We start from the raw sequence: 20254 nt of genomic DNA, 5'->3' as shown, positions 1-20254 counted from the left end.
CAGCCCAACACTTTGGTGACGGGCATATACCAGCACCACGAACGCCATTGCCACTGCTACTAGCAGCCATCGAAGTCGCATTTACTGTAGCACACCGGGTGACCATCCCACCATCATGCTAAAGCCATCGACCAAGCCAAACTAGACTGCGAGAACCTCCACCAGAACGGATCCAGTAAAATCACTCCTTCTGCCTCTATAACCAAGTCTCGCAACCATCTCCCATATGTATTTGAGCTACATCCTCTTCCAAATCTAGAGATCAAGTCAGATTGCACCCTACCACCAGCTGCCGCCAACCACCTGCAGTTGCCAAACATTTCTGATCCCATCACCAGTCCGCAATCAAATCAAAATCGATATGGTCACCAACCCGATTTAGGTCTCCTTCACACTTGCTGCCTCGCTACTCATTCAGAAGCATCCCATAAAACTAGTCCAGTTCGACCACGCATGGTGCACGCTGGCAATCCCTGAGACCTGCCTAGCATGGAGGCTTAGTCGGACGAGCGAAAAGCCAATGAAGTAGGGAGTAGGTCGTGGAGGCGCGTACTAGGGTTACAATTTTTATTTGGGCTCAAAAAAGTTCCCGTAGCACATGCAATGATATTTCATATTTCCACTAAGGGGATTGAAAATCACACTCCTCATTTTACAATCCACACTCATTCTTTTCCTTTTCAATTGAAATTCTTTTAAAAAGACAAAATAAAGTTACGAAAGACAAAAATTTAACTTACAAACAAATATATATATATATATATATATATATATATATATATGAAGTTTGAATTGTAAAATAGGAAGTGAAATAGTGTGAATTTCACTCCCCTTCCACTAATTTAAACTGTTGCCAATAACATAATTTTCCCAGGGAAATGATCATTTACTCAATTTCAGTTTAAAAATTACCCACTTGCTCCACTAACAGTTTTTTTAACCCCATTTACCCAAAACACTCTAAGAGATTTTTTTTTTTGAATTAATGATATCTCATTTATAATTCGCATGCCAGGAAGTCCATTACATACACACCCGCTGTCACATAACAATGGACAAGACAAGGATTCGTGGGGGAGCCACAGTGGTACATAGGATAGACCAACTATATTCGAACTTATCGCACAACTTATTCAAAGCAAGCCTATAACTATGAAGAAATTCTAGACCATAGTAAATAGGCATAGTTCCTTGAAAAAAAAAAACTAAATCTTCTCCTTGCCTTCCAAGAGGGGACTAGGAGGTTTGGTTGTGTCCATCCTCCTGGATCCCAAATCCGAAACCCTAGGGAGCTAGAGTCCATTAGCTTGGTCCGCACTTGGGCACAACTCCAATTCCAGCTAGCTTTGGACCCCCAGAACAATTGAGGCATCCCAATATATTTGGGCCCCAAAATTGATTTGGACACCCAAACCAATTTTGGCACCCAACCCGTTCTGTCATCAGCTCTGCCGCAGGTGAACAACGCCGCTCCGGCCTCCATCCTCTGCAAGAGTCTCAATGCCAGGATAGTTCGGACTGCCGATCCGACAGATCGGAGCGCTGTAAAATGAGCAAAAGCCTGGAGCCCCTCTCCCTCCATTCTTCTAAGGGATGCAGAAACCAATGTTGTCGTCAGTTCATGCCGGAAAACAGAAAATCCAACCTGAAAACCTGGCTTTAGCCACCGGTCAACAGCAATTCCAGAAGCCTTGAGAAGTGCTCTTCGCGGTCGGACCCTACCCACCTCCGCTTGTGTTGGTTCCCTCGACCACTCGGCACCAATGACACCCCCATCTCCTCTGACGTCGCTATGGTTTGGAGTGGTGAAAGAGAGAGTTTGATATACCGCCTCAGCAAAGGGGGATCTTCGTTGGGGAGTTGTCAAAAACAATTGACATTGATTTGTCTCCAAAAGATTGCAAGAGGCAGAGAGTGAAGCCTTGCTTGCCACTAACGTCAACGCCGTGCCCCTCCGATGGGGCCCCAGGCCAAAGTGGCGGCTAGGGTTTAGAAAACGGATGGAGAGGCAGAGAGCCATTTTCTGCTCAAACACTCTAAGAGATTATTTCCCTAATACCAAATTAATTCTTTTTATTTATTTTGGGACAATTTTGCCCCTTCCTTCTTTGTCACTTAGAGAGAGAAGTGATAGGAGACCTTATCGGACTCCCATGACCAGTGGCCGGCTGGGGATTCCGGTGACCGATGACCGTACTCCGGCGACCGGTGACTGGAATCCGGCAACCGATCACCGGAATCAGGAATCGGGCTACCGGACTGGTGACCGGATTCCGGCTTCTGAATTTATTGCCCCCTAATAATACCTAGTAACCATATTATTGTCCCCCAGTAATCATATTATTGCCTCCAATATCATATTATTGCTCTCCAGTGAATTGTATAAACTCCCGAAACCAAAATTAATGCACTACAGACACAATTGATCAATTTATATGCATACTATTGCCCCCCAATACTCATATTATTGCCTCTCAATAATCATATTATTGCCCCGCAATAGACATGTATAACTACTCAATAAAACTTTTTTTTTTCATTCTTCTTTCTTCTTTCCTATAAGCCTTCTGCCAAATTTACCAAAAAAAAAAAAAAAAAAAAATCAGAACCACGAGACTGGGCGAGGTCGAGCTCGCGTACCTTGGCGCTGACGTGGTCGGCGAGGTTGCGGATCTTGGCGCTGACATGGTCAACGAGGTTGCAGGTGGAGGAGACGTTGGAGAGGAAGTGGTCGGCGTCGGACTTGACGATGTCGAGGACCTAGGAGGATTTATGGAGATTGGAGAGGTCGCGGATCTTGGCGCTGATGTGGTCGGCGAGGTCGCAGGTGGAGGAGACGTTGGAGAGGACGTGGTCGGCGTTGGACTTGATGATGTCGAGGACCTGGGATGATTTCTGGAGATTGGAAAGGTGCTTGTCAAGGTCAAAGCGCTGGGAGAGAGGAGGTGGTCGAGGTTGAGATCTAGGGCGAGAGGTGGACTGTGGTGGAGGAGGAGAATCGTCGCTTACTGGGACGGTGACGAGGACCAGTGCCGGTGGAGAGTATTCAAGGCTCCGATGACGGGCTCGGGAAGCAGAGGAGAGAGAGAGAGAGAGTATGAGGGTAATACTGTCAAAAACTATTGGATTGGGTAAATGGGGTTAAAAAACTCTTAGTGAAGTAAGTGGACAATTTTTAGGCTGAAATTGAGTAAGTGGTCACGGCCCTTTATTTTAGCATCAGGACAAATATAACTAACACTTCAACTTAAAAGAGCAATATAGATAGAAGAATAGAAGAAAATCATTACTCCGGTCAGTCCGGTGGGATAGATATCTGGTGGAGACGCTGCACTGCCATAAGCATATTCGGGCTTGCAAGTGATCTTAGTAATCTCACCAACCCAATGAAACCAAGTTAACCAACAAAAGAGAAACTATGTCACAAGAAGCTTAAAAAATTACAAAACTCCCTAAAAAAAGAACATATCTTGCCCTTCATAATTCTCAATGTAACATCCCAAGCGTTGATTACACTGCCCTTCCCAATCTCAAATGAGAAAATCGTATTGTCCCCATGAGTCGTATCACATACTTCCCCAGTTTCCTCAAGAACGCCTTCATAATGAATTACCCAACACAAAGTATATGATCATTATAAATATTCACAAAGCAAACACAGGCTTCCATACTATTTTCCGATTAACTACAAAATGTGGCCACTAGAGCAATAAAATTTGAACACCAGAATCAAAATTACAGTTTCTATCTACCATATCGACCAGAGGATGGTCTTATTATTACTTCTAAAGTGTAAATAGTTCTGTTATAGCAAGTTCACCCATAGTCAAGAAATGTCAAGGTCGAAAGGTCAAGGCGTCGATCAGTCAAGTAACTGTTCACTGCCACTGGACATGGGTTTCCACCATTTTTTTTCTTGACCAGTCAAGATTGTTCATTTTTCACTGTTCATTGATTTATACTATTCATATGATCTCGACAAATGTCAAAGTGCTCGAGAATATTTTCAGAAATTTTCACAAGGTGAGATCCTCAATGTAAGAGTTGGATAATAAAGTACACGTCACGACGAGTCTGTGAAAATTTTCAGAGAATTATTCGGATCACAGGGCTATTTTTCGTGGTTATTCGAACTTTTGAAATTTTGGGAAATTAATTTAAGAAAGAGAAACAGGTGGCGCGATCCTAGCCATCCACATTTTCCCACCGATTGATCCTAGCCGTCATTCATTAATGGGACACATTTAAATAGGAGCTGTGGGAAGAGACAAGAAAAATGTAAAATTAGAGAGAGAGAGAGAGCTCAGTGCTCCCTGACCCGAGACACAGCGCGACCCGGTAGGAAACCCGACCGGAAATCGCTCATCCGGCTACTCCACGGTGGCCCTCGGACACCATCGTCTTCGTCTCGCTGTCGCCAGCAACCCTTGCCCTTGGATCATCCATGCACTGAACAGAAACGGAGAATCGACGGCAAGAAGCAACGACTGCTCCGGCGGTTCTGTGGTGTTTTCTGGCGACTCTGGAGACCGATTTGCTTGCATGTGGTATGGAAATTCATCCCTCGTCATGCTCTACACGTCTGTACAATTAGTTTTTCAATTCGATCGAGTTTTGAAGAATGTGTTTCTGGGTTGTTTCTGTCTCCGTTACGGTTCCTCGCTGCCGGCGACTTCTCCGGCTTTCTGGGCTTCGCTTCTTACTCGATTGCAGCTCTAGATGAGAAATTGTGAAGTTTTCTGGTGCTGATGTCACCCACGTTCAGGGCTGGACCGAGCTGGCAGATGGGTTGGCTGGGCAAGAAAAATGTCAAGCCCTTGGCTTTTTTCTTGGCTTCAGTCAAGAAAGTTATGATTTTGCCAAGTCAAGAAGCTACCGGTGGAGCTGCGTTTTTCTCCTCCATGGTCACCACCTCAGCTTTTCCTTGCTGGTGACCGGTCAAGAAGCAACCGGTGGACTTGCTCTTATTTTTAGTCGTCAAGGTCACACTTGTTTTGGTTTAATATAAGGATTAATTTCAGTTTACCCCCCTGAGGTTTTGGGGTGTGATCATTTCACCCCCTGTACTTTCAATTTTGAATTTTTACCCCCTAAACTTTCCAATTTCAATCAGCCGTGTCCAATTTCTAATATTCTGTCCAAATTGGACAATAAGTTTGACTTTTGAGGGCTAAAATGGTCATTTCAACATAAAAAAATTTTAAAAAAATTTCTGTTTTTTAGTTTTTTTTTTTTTTGTCTTCAACCTATACACCACAAGTTATAATAGGTTTATAAAAACAAAAAAATACTCTAGGTAGTTGAAAATCGCTCGCTGGTCTACGATATTTGTAACATATCTCCGATAAAGTGAAGAATTTAGGATATATTCCCAATAAAGTAAAGAAATATCTGTAAAAAATAATTTTGCACTTTATCTGTAAATAAATATTTGTAAAAAATGATTTTACACAAATATTTCTTCACTTTATTGGGGGTATACAGATATTTACAGATAAAGTGTAAAATCATTTTTTACAAATATTTCTTCACTTTATTGGGGATATATCATAAAATTCTTCAATTTATTGGAGATATATCACAAATATCGTAGACCAAAAATAATTTTACACAGATAATTCTTCACTTTATTGGGGATATACAGATATTTATTTACAGATAAAGTGTAAAATTATTTTTTACAAATATTTCTTCACTTTATTGGGGATATATCCTAAAATTATTCACTTTATCAGAGATATATCACAAATATCGTAGACCAGCGAGCGGCTTTCAACCACCTAAAGTATTTTTTTGTTTTTATAAATCTATTATAACTTGTGGTGTATAGGTTGAAGGAAAAAAAAAAACGAAGAAACAGAAAAAAAAAAAAAAACTAAAAAACAGAAAAAAACAAATTTTAATTTTTTTTATGTTGAAATGATCATTTTAGCCCTCAAAAGTCAAACTTAACGTCTAATTTGGAAGGAATAGTAGAAATTGGACACGGCTGATTGAAATTGGAAAGTTTAGGAGGTAAAAATTCAAAATTGAAAGTAGAGGGGGTGAAATGATGACACCCCCAAACCTCAGGGGGGTAAACTGAAATTAATCTTTAATATAATAAGGAAAAATAATAATCCTTCTTTTGAATTTTGTATGTAGTTGTGGCTACTGGCTAGTCCTCGGGGTCTTTTTGATGGCTACAACGTTAAGGATGTATGCAACCTGTCAACAGCTGCAAGCTCAAGCAGCAGGGAACATTCCCAGTGTGTAAGCAATGGATACTTCTTAGATAGTTTGATAGCGACAGTATAACTAGTAGACTACCTTTCTGCTGAATTAGGCACATAGGCCGCGTTTGTTTCATCGGATAAGGAGGGTGGATAGTAAAATTTAAATCTAATATGATAAGTAATCATGTTTGGCAGTCCAGATAATCTGCAACCAGATTTTTCAAATCTTATCAGATATGGATTTACAATCTGGTTAGAAAGGTGAGATTTATCCAAGTAGAAAAGCCTCAAAATCTCCAGCCACGATAGAACTGAACCTATGCCTCCAACTCCTCCAAAATCGCAGCCTCTCACAATCTCCCTCCATCTTCATCCTCCACGGTAGTTCTCCACCGATTTCTCCAGTCTCATACGTATTCCACCGCCGTTATGAAACGTATTCCGATCATCAAAATCATTGGATTTCTGAGCTGATGAGTTTGGATTCACCGATCTTCGTGGATTGTTGATCTAGATTCAATTCCGTCGAAGCTTCATGAAGATTAATCTGATGGGTGTGCCCGATGGGTATATTTTCAAGTTCTTAGAATTGAAGTCGAATGGAGATGGCTGACGATGAACGAAAGGGATGGTCAAGTACCGGCGAGCTGTGGATGCTAAGTGCGATGGTGGAGAGAGAGAGAGAGAGAGAGAGAGAGAGAGAGAGAGAGAGAGAGAGAGAGAGAGAGAGAGAGAGAGAGAGAGAGAGAGAGAGAGAGAGAGAGAGAGAGAGAGAGAGAGAGAGAGAAGCAGTGGTGGGATGTGTGGGTCTGAGTTGTTGACCGGCGATGTGAAGCAGTGGTGACTAGGAAGGCCGACGGTGATGATCTCTATCCAATTTTATTTTTTATTATTTATTTTTGAACATATCCAGTTTGTTATTCAATCTTGTAACTAACAACTGATAAGATTAGGATTAGCTATCTTAACCTATTACAAATCCAATCCTATTCAAACCAATCCAATCCTATCATGGTTACCAAACGTGGCCATAAGTTGAGAGGTTATGCTCAACTTATGGCCCAGATCGGTGTTATTACACTGATATAGGTAGCCGGGTCGCACGGTATTATGTTCTCAACATAACAAGTTTGTATATTTGAATTCTTTAGATTTGAATATTATAGGATAATCTGATCGATCTTAAATTTTATACAGAAGCTTGTTGACTCCACATGTGCATTGATGCATTATTAAGAGAGAGCACAGACTGATTAAGCACAATTAAATATAGCTTCTTACAATCAGGAATTCATAGTACCAATTTAGTCAAGAAACTCTAGTGGAAAAATGTGCAATTTCATGGAGCAAATTCATTCTTATCTACGAGTGTAGATAGATAGTGTAGGTCAATTTTACTCAGAAGTCCAGAATGACGGCCGTCTTAAGCTTTAAACACACCTATCCATTATTTGCAACTTCAAACTGCAATCCATAATATTGCAGAGTAAGCCGATAGAGGTTTACATGGAGAGTAAGAACCACCACTTCCTTGTCATCTCCTGCGCAGGACAAGGCCATATGAACCCTAGTCTCCAACTAGCTAAGCGGCTTATAGACATTGGAAAGTCACATGTCACCTTTGTCACCGACGTCCATGGCCTTGCCCAAATCAAATCCTTACCTTCTCTAGAAGGCTTATCATTTGCTTCGTTCTCCGATGGCTTTGACGATGGAGTCAAACCCGCCAATGACCTGGACCACATCATGTCTGAGCTGAAACGGGCGGGATCACAATCACTCACTGCTTTGATTGAGAAGATCTCCAAATCCGATGAGCATGGCCCTATCACCTTCCTAATCTACACTATGCTCCTCCCTTGGGCAGCTGAAGTTGCAAGTGGTTTTGGTATAGCTTCTGCGTTTCTTTGCATATCATCCACCACTTCCTTTGCAATTTGCCACCATTACTTCAGAGTTCAGAGATTACTATAAGAATCAGAGTAGCCTTCCATTTCCAAGTTCCATAACAATAGATGGATTGCCACCTTTTGCTTCTGATGAGCTACCTTCCTATCTCCTACCCACCAGTCCACATGTTTCGATTCTCCCTACCATTCAGGAACACTACCAAATCTTGGAACAGGATCCCAAATCTTGTGTGCTGCTTAACACCTTTGATGGGTTAGAAGAGGCAGCAATCAGAGATATGAGAGGTCATATGAATCTGATTACTGTTGGTCCCTTGGCTCGTTCCAATGATGCCGAAGTTCGTTGCGACTTGTTTGACAAGTCTGGGGACGATTACCTTCAGTGGCTGGACTCAAAAGCAGATTCTTCTGTGGTTTATGTATCGTTTGGGAGCATGGTGGTGTTGAAGAGTGGACAGATGGGAGAGATACTACATGGTTTGGTCGACAGTGGACTCCCAGTTCTATGGGTTATCCGCAAGTCAGGAAATGAAGGGGGTCAAGAAACTCAAAATCTGATCAACAATACACTAAAGAAGGAACAGGGGTTAATAGTCCCATGGTGTTCACAATTAGAGGTGCTGAGCCACAAGTCAGTTGGGTGTTTTGTGATGCATTGTGGGTGGAACTCTACTATAGAGAGCTTGGCAGCTGGTGTTCCGGTTGTTGGGTGCCCTCATTTTGCAGACCAGTCTACAAATGCCAAGCTGGTTGAGGAGCTGTGGGGGACTGGAGTTAGAGCCAGACAAAATGAAGAGGGAGTGATCGAGCGTGAAGAGATCAAGAGGTGTCTGGAAGTGGTGATGGGGGATGGAGAAAGAGGGGAGGAGATGAGAAGGAATGCTCAGAAATGGAAAGGTTTGGCTATGAAGGCTGTGAAGGAAGGTGGTTCTTCGGATGATAATCTCAGGAACTTCGTCAGAAGGTTGGGCTGAAATGGGTTGTTGATATAGATCCAACCATAGATGATTGATTTCATTAAGGTTCAGAATTCAGATCTTGACATCCTCTGTTTTTTTCTGGTCGATCTGACATCCCGTGTTGGCGAAAGTATTTCCAGTGTTGTCTGTACTCTGTTTAATTTCGTTCAACCACTTCTTCACCACCTAAATCACTTTATTTCGATCCAGCATTCAAGCCATTTCAAATTCACATGTTAACCAAGTAATTACGCATGAAATCAAGGTAATTGAGAATCACAAAGCCTCAAAAAAGTTGCTTCAAACACAAAGATTCAGAAGAAAAGCCTCACTTGATTGAAATAGACGACTAAAACCATCCGAATCTGAAATTTGCTTCAAATGAGTTATCATGACATTCAAAATCATAGATCACTCATACTATGCTATTGCACAAACTCCACCATCCTGTCTAACTAATGAGTGCACTAACTCATTTATTCCATCTAATCAATTATTAAGGTTCATGTTAATAACATGCTCAAGGACCTATTTTCCTTTGCCTTTTCCCTTTCCTCCCTTCTTGGCATCTAACTTGGCTTGAATACGGGAAGCAGCGGCAGCTTTGGCCTCTTCCCTCTTCTTCTTCTCTTCCTCTTTGGTTGCAGCAGCAAGCTCTCTCTGCTTCTTCAGTTCTCTGTGAGTTGCAAAATGTAACATAAGGCATCATAATTCTTATAAACTGGGTAAATCTCAATGGATTCAACAAAGAAACAATTATTACAGAATATAGATCATAGATAAAGTAGTAAATATCGATCTTACTCTAGCCTATTCCTTTCCTCTGAAGCACTACCCAGACTCAATCCCTTCCGTGGGTTGCAGGCAACTAACTCGACTTCAAATATAAGGGTTGCACTGCAGGATACATAATATGTATTAGTTTCCAAGGAAATTATAGAGGCAGCATTTGTGACAAGGAATGAATATTATCGACAAAGCATTGAAGCAGTATGAACATTTGAATACAATCATAAAGCAACTGATAGATGCATAAATGGGTATGGATTCAGTAAGGCCAACCCCAGAGCAAGCCTTACCACTTCAACATGCTTCTGGACATTCTATTCTATCTACCAAATAAGTTTGTTTATAGTGGGTTGCCGACGACCACCAATGATGCAATCATATTTCATATTTCCACTAATTGAACTTGTTGCCAATAACATTATTTTTGCATCAGGACAAATATTTTCATATGTTTACAAGGTAACCAACACTTCAACTTAAAGAGCAATATCGATAGAAACATAGAAGAGAATCATTACTCTGGTGGGATATCTGGTGGAGACCCTGCACTGCCATAAGCATATTCGGGCTTGCAAGTGATCTTAGCAATCTCGCCAACCTAATGAAACCAACAAAATAGAAACTATGTAACAGGTAGCTTCAAAAACTACAAAACTTCCCAAAAAAGAGCAGATCTTGACCTTCATGGTTCTCAGTGCAACATCCCAAGCCTTGATTACACTGCCCTTCCCAATCTCAAATGAGAAAATCGTATTGTCCTCATGAGTCGTATCAAACACTTCCCCAGTTTCCTCAAGAACCCCTTCATAATGAACTGCCCAACACAAAGTACAACATCACAATCACAATTCAGAAAGAAAACACAAGTTTCCATACTATTTTCCAGTCAACTCCAAAATGTGGTCACTACAGTCTCTACCCACCATCAACAAGAGGAAGGTCTTGCGTCGGACCAGTTGCATCTGGTTTGGCATGCCTTACAATTTTCTTGAGCACACCTCCATCTCCAGTTAAATCAATTGCATCACTCATACTTGCAATCTTCAATGGTCTGTGCATAACATGAAAAAAAGAACAAAACTTTAAGCCTTAACACACTATTATAGACAATACACAAGAGCCCAGATTCAGCCAAAGCCACCACATCAGTTACCTAACAATCAGAAATCATCAAAACTAAATTACCCCTAAAAAAGCTAAGACTGAAATTCAGTGAGGAAATTCACACAACAACAAAATATCAGCATGCAAATTCCAAAAGCAGCTAGCTTTGTGATTCTAAAGCAAATCAAAATTAGGGTTTTAAGCAGAGTAGACCAATTTAGTAGTAATCATGCCAAATTGACAAGCGAAGCAAACATTAGACAAGAGTGGTTGAAGAGTGCAAGAGTTGGGTTGGACTGACCCGTTTCGATGCGGTGGATGAGGTTCCGAAATTTCGGGGCGGGGCAAGCGGGTTGTCGGGTTGAAATTGGGACGATAAATCGGGTCGTATTGCTGTGAGCTGTGGTGGCCATCGGCGTCTGATGAAGTTTGTGAAGAAGACGCGAGAAGGCCTTTTTGCGTTTTATAGTCCGATGCTTCGAGGATATCCCACACGCGCACCCAGAGGCCAGAGCGTGTCAATGATTTCATTTATTTCAATTTTTTTTTTAAGGAAATGATAAAAAAGGACATTCACATGTGTCTTGTATCCCACAAAGGTATTTTCATTTTTAATATGCTACATAATTTTTGAAAAACGTCAAGATACATTCTATACACTCACTCTAAAGATTCGAGGCTCGCTGTCCAATATTTTGTGCATATATATGTATCCACTTGATGTCACTGGTCGCCGAGTCAGTGGTCGTCTAATATGTTCACCACGTATGCTGAACAGAAGATCGTATAACACATAAACCACTGCTTGTATTGCCATCAATAATATCTTAACAGCCTCGTAAAACCGTTCTTCCTCTTCATTAGCTCCATACATGTCCATTTCAGTAGGCCTCATCAAAAAGCCCGCGGATCAAGTGGGCCGATGGAGGCCCGTCGGCCCGGAGGGCTTTTAGCCCGGCCCGGCCCGTCAAAAAACCCGCAAAAGCCCGCTTTGGTGGGCCGAGGGCCGGCCCGCCTAAAGCCCGCAAAAACCCGGCCCGGCCCGCCAAAGGCCCGCTAGGCCCGGCCCGTAAAAGCCCGCTAGGCCCGGCCCGTAAAAGCCCGTAAAATATTATATATATATATATATATATATATATATTTGTAGTTATGTGTGTGTGTGTGTTTATAAATATATATATACACACACACACACATAGATGTATATATTTGTGTGTGTTTATATATATGTATATATATTTATATATGTGTGTGTGTTTATATATATGTATATATATATTTATATATGTGTGTGTGTTTATATATATAATATATATATAGAGATATATATGTGTGTGTGTGTGTGTGTTTATATATATGTATATATATATTTATATATGTGTGTGTGTTTATATATATAATATATATATAGAGATATATATGTGTGTGTGTGTGTGTGTGTTTATATATATGTATATATATATTTATATATGTGTGTGTGTTTATATATATAATATATATATAGAGATATATATGTGTGTGTGTGTGTGTGTTTATATATATGTATATATATATTTATATATGTGTGTGTGTGTTTATATATATAATATATATATAGAGATATATATATATATGTGTGTGTGTGTGTGTTTATATATATGTATATATATTTATATATGTGTGTGTTTATATATATAATATAATAATATATATAGAGATATATATATGTATATGTGTGTGTGTGTGGAAGTTCTTATACTTCTATTATTCTATATAGAATATGTGCATATATATATATATATATATTCTACATATCGGTAATCAGTTGACCAATTAGATCGGGTTCAAAACTATGGTGAAATTGACTAAATTTTTAACCACACGCATAATTTATTGTAATAAACTCATCTAACGGTCGGTTTTTCCATTTTATTTGAATTGATATGGGTTGCTCTTTGGAGTTTATGATATATAAATATAGGTTTATAAGAGTAACTAAGTTTGACCTAGTTGATCGAATTCTAAACGATAACCAAATTAGCTGAATTTTCTACAACCACCATAAAACATTACAATCTCTCAATCGAGCGGTTGGTTTTTCTGAATTCATTTTCCACTTCATGGTTGCTTTAGAATGAACCTAAACAATTTAAATGCAATGTATATGTCATACAACTTTAGGAGTAAAATTGGTATATGTCAATGTGTTTGTAATTAAAATTATTTTTTTGTATCTTATGTCCAAGTACATCCGTAGATGGGATATATACAAACGTGATGTGAAAAAATAAGCACGTTTCGAGGTTGTCACGCCATTGGTCAACCAAGAAAACATATAAGTGACTACGGTTGACCAATTAGATCGGGTTCAAAACTATGGTGAAATTGACTAAATTTTTAACCACACGCATAATTTATTGTAATAAACTCATCAAACGGTCGGTTTTTCCATTTTATTTGAATTGATATGGGTTGCTCTTTGGAGTGTATGATATATAAATATAGGTTTATAAGAGTAACTAAGTTTGACCTAGTTGATCGAATTCTAAACGATAACCAAATTAGCTGAATTTTTACAACCACCATAAAACATTACAATCTCTCAATCGAGCGGTTGGTTTTTCTGAATTCATTTTCCACTTCATGGTTGCTTTAGAATGAACCTAAACAATTTAAATGCAATGTATATGTCGTACAACTCTAGGAGTAAAATTGGTATATGTCAATGTGTTTGTAATTAAAATTATTTTTTTGTATCTTATGTCCAAGTACATCCATAGATGGGATATATACAAACGTGATGTGAAAAACTAAGCACGTTTCGAGGTTGTCACGCCATTGGTCAACCAAGAAAACATATAAGTGACTACGGTTGACCAATTAGATCGGGTTCAAAACTATGGTGAAATTGACTAAATTTTTAACCACACGCACAATTTATTGTAATAAACTCATCTAACGGTCGGTTTTTCCATTTTATTTGAATTGATATGGGTTGCTCTTTGGAGTGTGTGTGATATTATGTAAAATACAAAAATGATATATATGTTTTTAGAAATTAGAATGATATAAAAATAACCGTTGGATTTGGAAAGGGAATCCAATGATTCCAATCCTAATTTTCTACCGTTGGATTTGGAAAATGGAGACCACCTGTCTCACTCTCACAGTCTCACACCAGCGTATACGTATTGCCGTATTTGACCTAAAATCAAAACCCTATCTCCCTATCGCTATTTCACGACTTTTCTCTCTCGACTCAGGTCACTCAGCCGCTGTCTCCAACCCTCCATCCATTGCCTCCAGGCCTCCGTCTCAGTCTCGACCACGGCCTCAGTCTCCGATCGACCACGGCCTCAGTCCATTCTCTCAGATCGACCACGGGTTCTGTCTCATTCTCTCAGATCGACTCACTCTCACACGGCCTCCGTCTCAGTCTCGACCACGGCCTCAGTCTCCGATCGACCACGGCCTCAGTCTCCGATCGACCACGGCCTCAGTCCATTCTCTCAGATCGACCACGGGCTCTGTCTCATTCTCTCAGATCGACTCACTCTCACACGGCCTCCGTCTCAGTCTCACACACAGCCTCAGTCTCAGTCTCGACCACGGCCTCAGTCTCCGATCGACCACCACGGCCTCAGTCCAACCCTTCGACTCTGTCTCAGTCTCGACCAAGTCTTTTTCGATTGTAATGGAGTTTTGATCTGCCACTTATTAATTTTTATGTAGTTGTTGTACGATTAATTATTTGCTTGTTTTGATTGTGATCTCTTACATTGCAGGATGAGTAAGAGCAAACAAAGGATCAGCCTCCTCTCGACCTAAACCTCCATGGCTCCATAACTCCTTAGCCTCGTCTCGACGACTCGACCTAAACCTCCATAACGGATCAGCCTCCTTTCGGCGAGTTATATGTGTGAAGATGATAACGGGTACCTTTGGTCGTTGTTGATTTGGTTTGAGAAAAATCAAAACTTTGTTTTCTGAGGTGTTAATCGAGCAGGTACTGGTTTTGTTGATGTTTTTGGTCAGTGGTTTTGTTGATGTTTTTGGTCAGTGGTTTTGTTTCACATGTGTTGTTAAGATTATAAGGAGTTATATGTGTGAAGATGATAACGGGTACCTGTGGTATTTGGTCTGAGAGTACTGGACCTTTGTTTTCTGAGGTGATAAGCTGAAAATGAATCTGATAATGATTCTGAAAATGAGTCCCATGAACAGGTATATTGTTTTGGCTACTTCATTGCTTCTATTTTTTATTTTCAGTTTAGCAAAACATGTTTTCTGGTTTTTTAATTCTTTATTTAAATGGGTAGGTACCAAGATCAGTTGAATCCCATGAGTTATCAACCAATCTGCAGCCTTAAAGTTTCAAGGTCAGTAAGTTGCAGTTTATGTGGAAAATTGTAATTGGACCCTTAACAATTCTTAGGATGCTTTTACATACAAACTTTATTTGAAGTTAGACTATAGTGGGTAGTTTTAAAGCTTGAATTGGTTCATTTGAAACTGTGAGTTGCTTGCTATTACTAAAATTTGCAGTATATATATATGTAACAGTAATAAGCATGTTCAATTTTATGCCCAAGTAGAAATAAAGCTGGAGTGTTAGGTATTCTGTGTAGTCCGTGCATTACAAATAAGTGGCTCATTTCAAGAATTTTTTGCAGGGATGTACCAATTATGCAGGGCTGCAGGCAGATTCTAAGTGTGAACCTCAATGATACCAAGTCTGAATGGAAGACAATATGCTTAATTAGATAAATTCATAGAAATTGTATTAATAATTTGCTTTCGTTCTAAGTTGTAATTTGTAAATTGGGACACTTTGTATTCTGTCTTTTTATTTTAGTACATTAAAACGGGCGTGGGGATGAGCCTCCTAGTTCGGCTAGGTTCCAAACCCCTTAAAATTTTAAAAGGGAAAAAATAGCATCCTTAATATGACCTGAGATGATCTAGAAGCAAGATTAGTTGAATGAGGTTGAGTAAAATTAGTTGATGTGGATGAGGCTAAATATTGCACAATAAAATGCATTATAGAAAAGCCCGGCCCGGCCCGAAAAAAGGTGGGCTACCCGGCCGGGCCCGAAAAAGCCCGCAAGGCCCGCCTTATATGGACGGGCTTGGATCCGTTGATTTACAATGAAGCCCGGCCCGGCCCGGCCCGTGACTATTTAAAAATGTAATTAGGCCCGGCCCGGCCCGTTGATGAGGCCTACATTTCAGACATTGCTAATGGAGAAAACACCTAAACATTTTTTTTTTAAAATGTCACTATTCATATTAACATTCATTCAAAAGCAAATCAAATATCATAAATATTCAAACAAAAAATAAATTGTAATCCATAACACACAAGTTTAAAATCATTCAAAACAAGCTGCGATTCAAACAAATAAAATCAAACTCCATAACTTAAAATTAATAACAGAATATAGCCTATTGCTTATTAGGTGTCACTAGAAGAGATTCACCCAAACCTACTGCATTTGTTTATTCATGAGTCATCTTGAAGAAGAAATCTTGCTGTGCTTTAGTATTAAGCAAATCAAGAGCCATAAAGCAAGCCTCATTAGTTAATCCTGGAGTCTCCTTCATAACATCCAAAAGGTCACTCTCTCTTGATTCTCTCTTCTCCATTAAGCCACAAATTTGATCAAAGATTGTGACAATTTTACCAATGCCACTTGATAAGTTTTCTAGAACCTCAGCCTGACCAGTAGTCCCTTTTGAGCCACTATTATTTTCATAGTCAGTTCTATTCCGTTTTCCTTAAGTCCTGCTATGTGGTGGATATTGGTACCTTGGGAGGGTTGTGTTTGGCTCCAGTTTTTCTTGAGCTGGTCAACAGTCTCTTTTCTTGCGTGGGCGTGCCAGCACCGTTCGGGTGCGGTTGTTGGGGATGTCCCTTGACCTGACTTCTTTCAAGCGATTGTGAACGAGGAGAGCACCAACCTCGTCGTGGGATTCTTTGTGCCTCGCAATGTTCTAAAAATAGGCCTAGGCGGCCGACTAGGCAGCGCATAGGCGCTAGGCATGAAGGTGTCGTTCGGATTTTCCCCTAATCGTTTGCCTTAGGCGCCGGACGGCTAGGCGTCAGCCTAGGCGGGCTGGGCGGAGCCTAGGCGGGCTGGACGGATCCCGACTGGGGCTGGGCGCTAGAATCTGAACTATATTCAACCTCACATCTTTCTTCCACCGCCGCTTTTCCTCTCTTCGAAGGCTATACGGCCGCCATTAATTCCATCCCTCTCCTCGATTTCTCTGGGATTTGAGACCGGATCGGGTTGGGAGGTGGCAATCGTGGTGATGGATATATGGTTGGTGGTCACGACGATAACATCTGGGTCTTTGAGGTCAGAGTGGGCGAGAAGAAAAGAAAGAGAGTAAGGCGATGGGGATATGAGTGCCATGATTGTGATGATGATGATGATGATACGACGTTGCTGCTGCTGCTGCTGCAACAAATGACTTCGAATTTGAAAGAGAAGCTCCTGTACAACTAACAGATGAGATAAGAATGAGATAAGATAGAGTTTTTTTTTGTTTTTTTGGTCAAAGAGATAAGATAGAGCTAAATCTTTGGGCTTTAAGAACATTGGGTCAGGGAATTAATATGGGTCTGGGAGGATTGTTAGATTCTTACTACCCGATTTATTTTTAATTAATAAGTATTATTGTTTTTTTTTAAACGGTATTATTGTTTCTTTTGGCTAATGAGTATGATTGCTAAATTTTAAATTTTTTTATCTATTTATTCTCAATTAATTGTGAACTTTAATATTTTTATTTATATAATTATGTCATAAAAATAATATTAAAATTAAAAATTAAAAACCGCCTAGTCCCCGCCTAGGCTCCCGCCTAGGCCCCTAGGCGCTAGTCCCTGCATCACCGCCCGACTAGTGCCTAGCGTTTTTTAGAACCTTGGTGCCTCGTGGTGAGGACTTTTGCTCAGCTTCTTCAAAATCACAATCGATACTCGATGTTTTAGATCGAGCAGAGCAAGAACCACTGGGAAGTGAGGAGAACTTGCTAAAGCATGACTTTAGCTTGGCTGGAAGGTTTAGTGGCATTGACAGTCAGCTCCTGAGAAGACTAGGACTGGAGTGTGACTACCGGTAAGAGAATGAGAGGGGTTGCTCTAGAGAGGCTTGGATAATCTTAGAGATTGTTGTGATGAATTGTGTCTTGTGTTGTTTCATTGTAACCTTTATTTATAGGCTACCATGCCAAAGTGGTTGGCCTTAAACAGATGATAGTGGAGCACTAGTTGGAGATAGTGGAGCAATAAATGGGGATAAAAATGATGAGTTTTGGAGTAATTTTGAGTCACTTTCGGCTCCTTTATTCCTTCAACTATATCTCTACCAAGAATTTAGAATGGGCTTTCAACTTCTTCATATGAAATGATCCATCATGAGTGTAGATAATTCTGGTAAAATTTCATAGCTCACTTCCAAGTGGTTGGGTCGGAAACGCTGCTGGAATCCTTGCAGGTCCAGTTTTCCAGTTTTGTCTTTCAGAAAACTGGACTGATTTTTTGAAGGTTTTCCACTCCAAACTATCTCTTGCACTCTTCATAAGAAATGATCCTTGGGATGTCTAGAATGAATCTGAAAAGTTTTAACTCATTTAGATCTCATTTGGTCAGTCTGCCGCCCCTCTTTCCTTGTTTAGCTCGGTTTCTCCTAGCCGAAGTAGGAAAATGTGCTCAAGTTGACTTTTCATTTCCATGCTTCCATCATTTTGCAAGTAGACTTTATTTAGACTCTAAATAATATATTTCAAACTTGTCAACAATATTTATAGCTTAAGCCACTGACATTGGCTCAATTTCTCCAAGAGACGCTTTGTCAAGTCAAAATGCTCATTTTGGGTCCAAACAGGTTGTTGTGAAAGAGATGGTGAGTTTTCTTGGTGTGATGACTCATTTTCACTGTGTACGAACATGTTAGTATTTCGATCAAAAACTAATCCATCTATGCCACCAATTCCCCAAGATCCATTTTCTTCCGCACCAAATGTTGTTGCATCTGTATCATTGCCTAAACTGATTGAGCCCATTCCAGTTGCAGTTCCATTTCCAACTGCAATTTTCAAGTCCTCATAGTCTGGAAAAGTTTATGACCGAAAGTGCCCATGCGTTGGATGTGACTAGTAGGAAAAAAAAACACAATTGTCAATATGATGATAACCATTTGAAATAATTATAAATCCAAATTAGAATAAAATGAAAAAGCAATAAGCTCACGTTCAAATAACTTGCCCATACTTCATCATCAGCAGTGAATCTTTTTGTGATCGGATCCCACCCAAATCCAGAACTATGGCGCATGAGCTGAGAGTAATTGGTGAATTGTTTCTTAAACCATTTCACTCTGCTTTGGTAATGACTAAAAGTTATTTCATAACAAAATTTTTCCTTAAGTTTAGGAAGTAACTTTGCCTCTACTGTTTGTTTGCTTATCACACCATTAATATCACACAATCCAAGTTTGGCGCCTTCAACCATAAGTTGAATCAAAACGTTGCTCTCTTCAGTGTTCCAAGTTTTGTAATCATTTCTTTTACCATTCCCTTGTGAATCTCTCATCTATACGATTGTGTAGAAATAATCATACATGCAACTTTTATCAATCAAAACATTATAATTCAAAGCAATATATGTACAACTTTGAAGTACCAAAAGCCATGAAAAAATGAGTCTTCAATAATAATATAAAGGATTAAATTCAGTTTACTCCCCTGAACTTTAGGCCTAAAATCAGATTGGTCCATCTTTCTGAAAATCGATTACGATGGTCCCTATACTCTCAAATGACATCACCCAAGTCCAAAATTTGAATTTGGCTCGAAACATGACGTCAGCTACTGAGTTGGAGCCGACATGGGGACCCACAATGAGGGCAAAATAGACATTTCAAGTTTTTCTAATTTTTTAATTTTTTTTCTCTCTCTCCCCGACATGAGGGACCAATTTGATTTTAGGCCTAAAGTTCAGGGGTGTAGACCTGAAAAAAAAATTACAAGACCACTTCTGTGTCCTCTATTTGTATCAATAAATTGTTGTTTTTTATGAATTAAGAAAATATCTATAGTAATATGTTCCTATAGTCCGATCTAAAAAATAAGAACGAAAACAAACCAGAGATTAGTTTAGAGTGGACTTGCAACTTATTTATCTTAGACTTGTCAACAAGGGCGGAGCCACATTGGGGCCCAGTGGGTCCCCCAGTAATGTTATAAATAGTTTAGTTCGCTTCTAATCGAACCTGCTAGTCTAGTGCAG

At 39.9% G+C, this 20254-nt stretch overlaps 1 protein-coding gene, 1 long non-coding RNA gene and 1 pseudogene across 2 annotated transcripts; 2 read left to right on the top strand and 1 right to left on the bottom strand.

Moving 5' to 3' along the window:
- Positions 1–7612: 7612 nt before the first annotated feature.
- Positions 7613–9275, top strand: LOC112170736 (annotated as a pseudogene).
- Positions 9276–9416: 141 nt separating this feature from the next.
- LOC112182781 (peptidyl-prolyl cis-trans isomerase FKBP20-1) lies at positions 9417–11440 on the bottom strand. The gene is made up of 6 exons (XM_024321323.2): positions 11279–11440; positions 10797–10924; positions 10554–10687; positions 10392–10471; positions 9889–9981; positions 9417–9760 (listed from the first exon to the last, which is right to left on the bottom strand). The coding sequence occupies exons 2-6, from the start codon at positions 10903–10905 to the stop codon at positions 9613–9615; spliced, it is 564 nt and encodes a 187-aa protein (XP_024177091.1). The 5' UTR covers positions 10906–10924; positions 11279–11440; the 3' UTR covers positions 9417–9612.
- A 3474-nt stretch (positions 11441–14914) lies between these two features.
- Positions 14915–15880, top strand: LOC121050919. The gene is made up of 2 exons (XR_005804367.1): positions 14915–14962; positions 15630–15880. It is a non-coding gene; the product is annotated as an uncharacterized LOC121050919 (long non-coding RNA).
- Positions 15881–20254: the final 4374 nt, after the last annotated feature.

The sequence above is a fragment of the Rosa chinensis genome, chromosome 1 (assembly GCF_002994745.2).
Source record: "Rosa chinensis cultivar Old Blush chromosome 1, RchiOBHm-V2, whole genome shotgun sequence".
Classification (NCBI taxonomy): Eukaryota; Viridiplantae; Streptophyta; class Magnoliopsida; order Rosales; family Rosaceae; genus Rosa; species Rosa chinensis.
This window is presented reverse-complemented; position numbering and strand designations above follow the sequence as displayed.

Coding starts and splice junctions, on each gene's coding strand:
- LOC112182781 (XM_024321323.2), bottom strand. CDS start 10,905: ATGAGTGATGCAATTGATTTAACTGGAGATGGAGGTGTGCTCAAGAAA. Junction 9,982..10,391: donor CCACCAGATATCCCACCAGA/GTAATGATTCTC, acceptor TGTATCCTGCAG/TGCAACCCTTATATTTGAAG. Junction 9,761..9,888: donor GAGGAAAGGAATAGGCTAGA/GTAAGATCGATA, acceptor TGCAACTCACAG/AGAACTGAAGAAGCAGAGAG.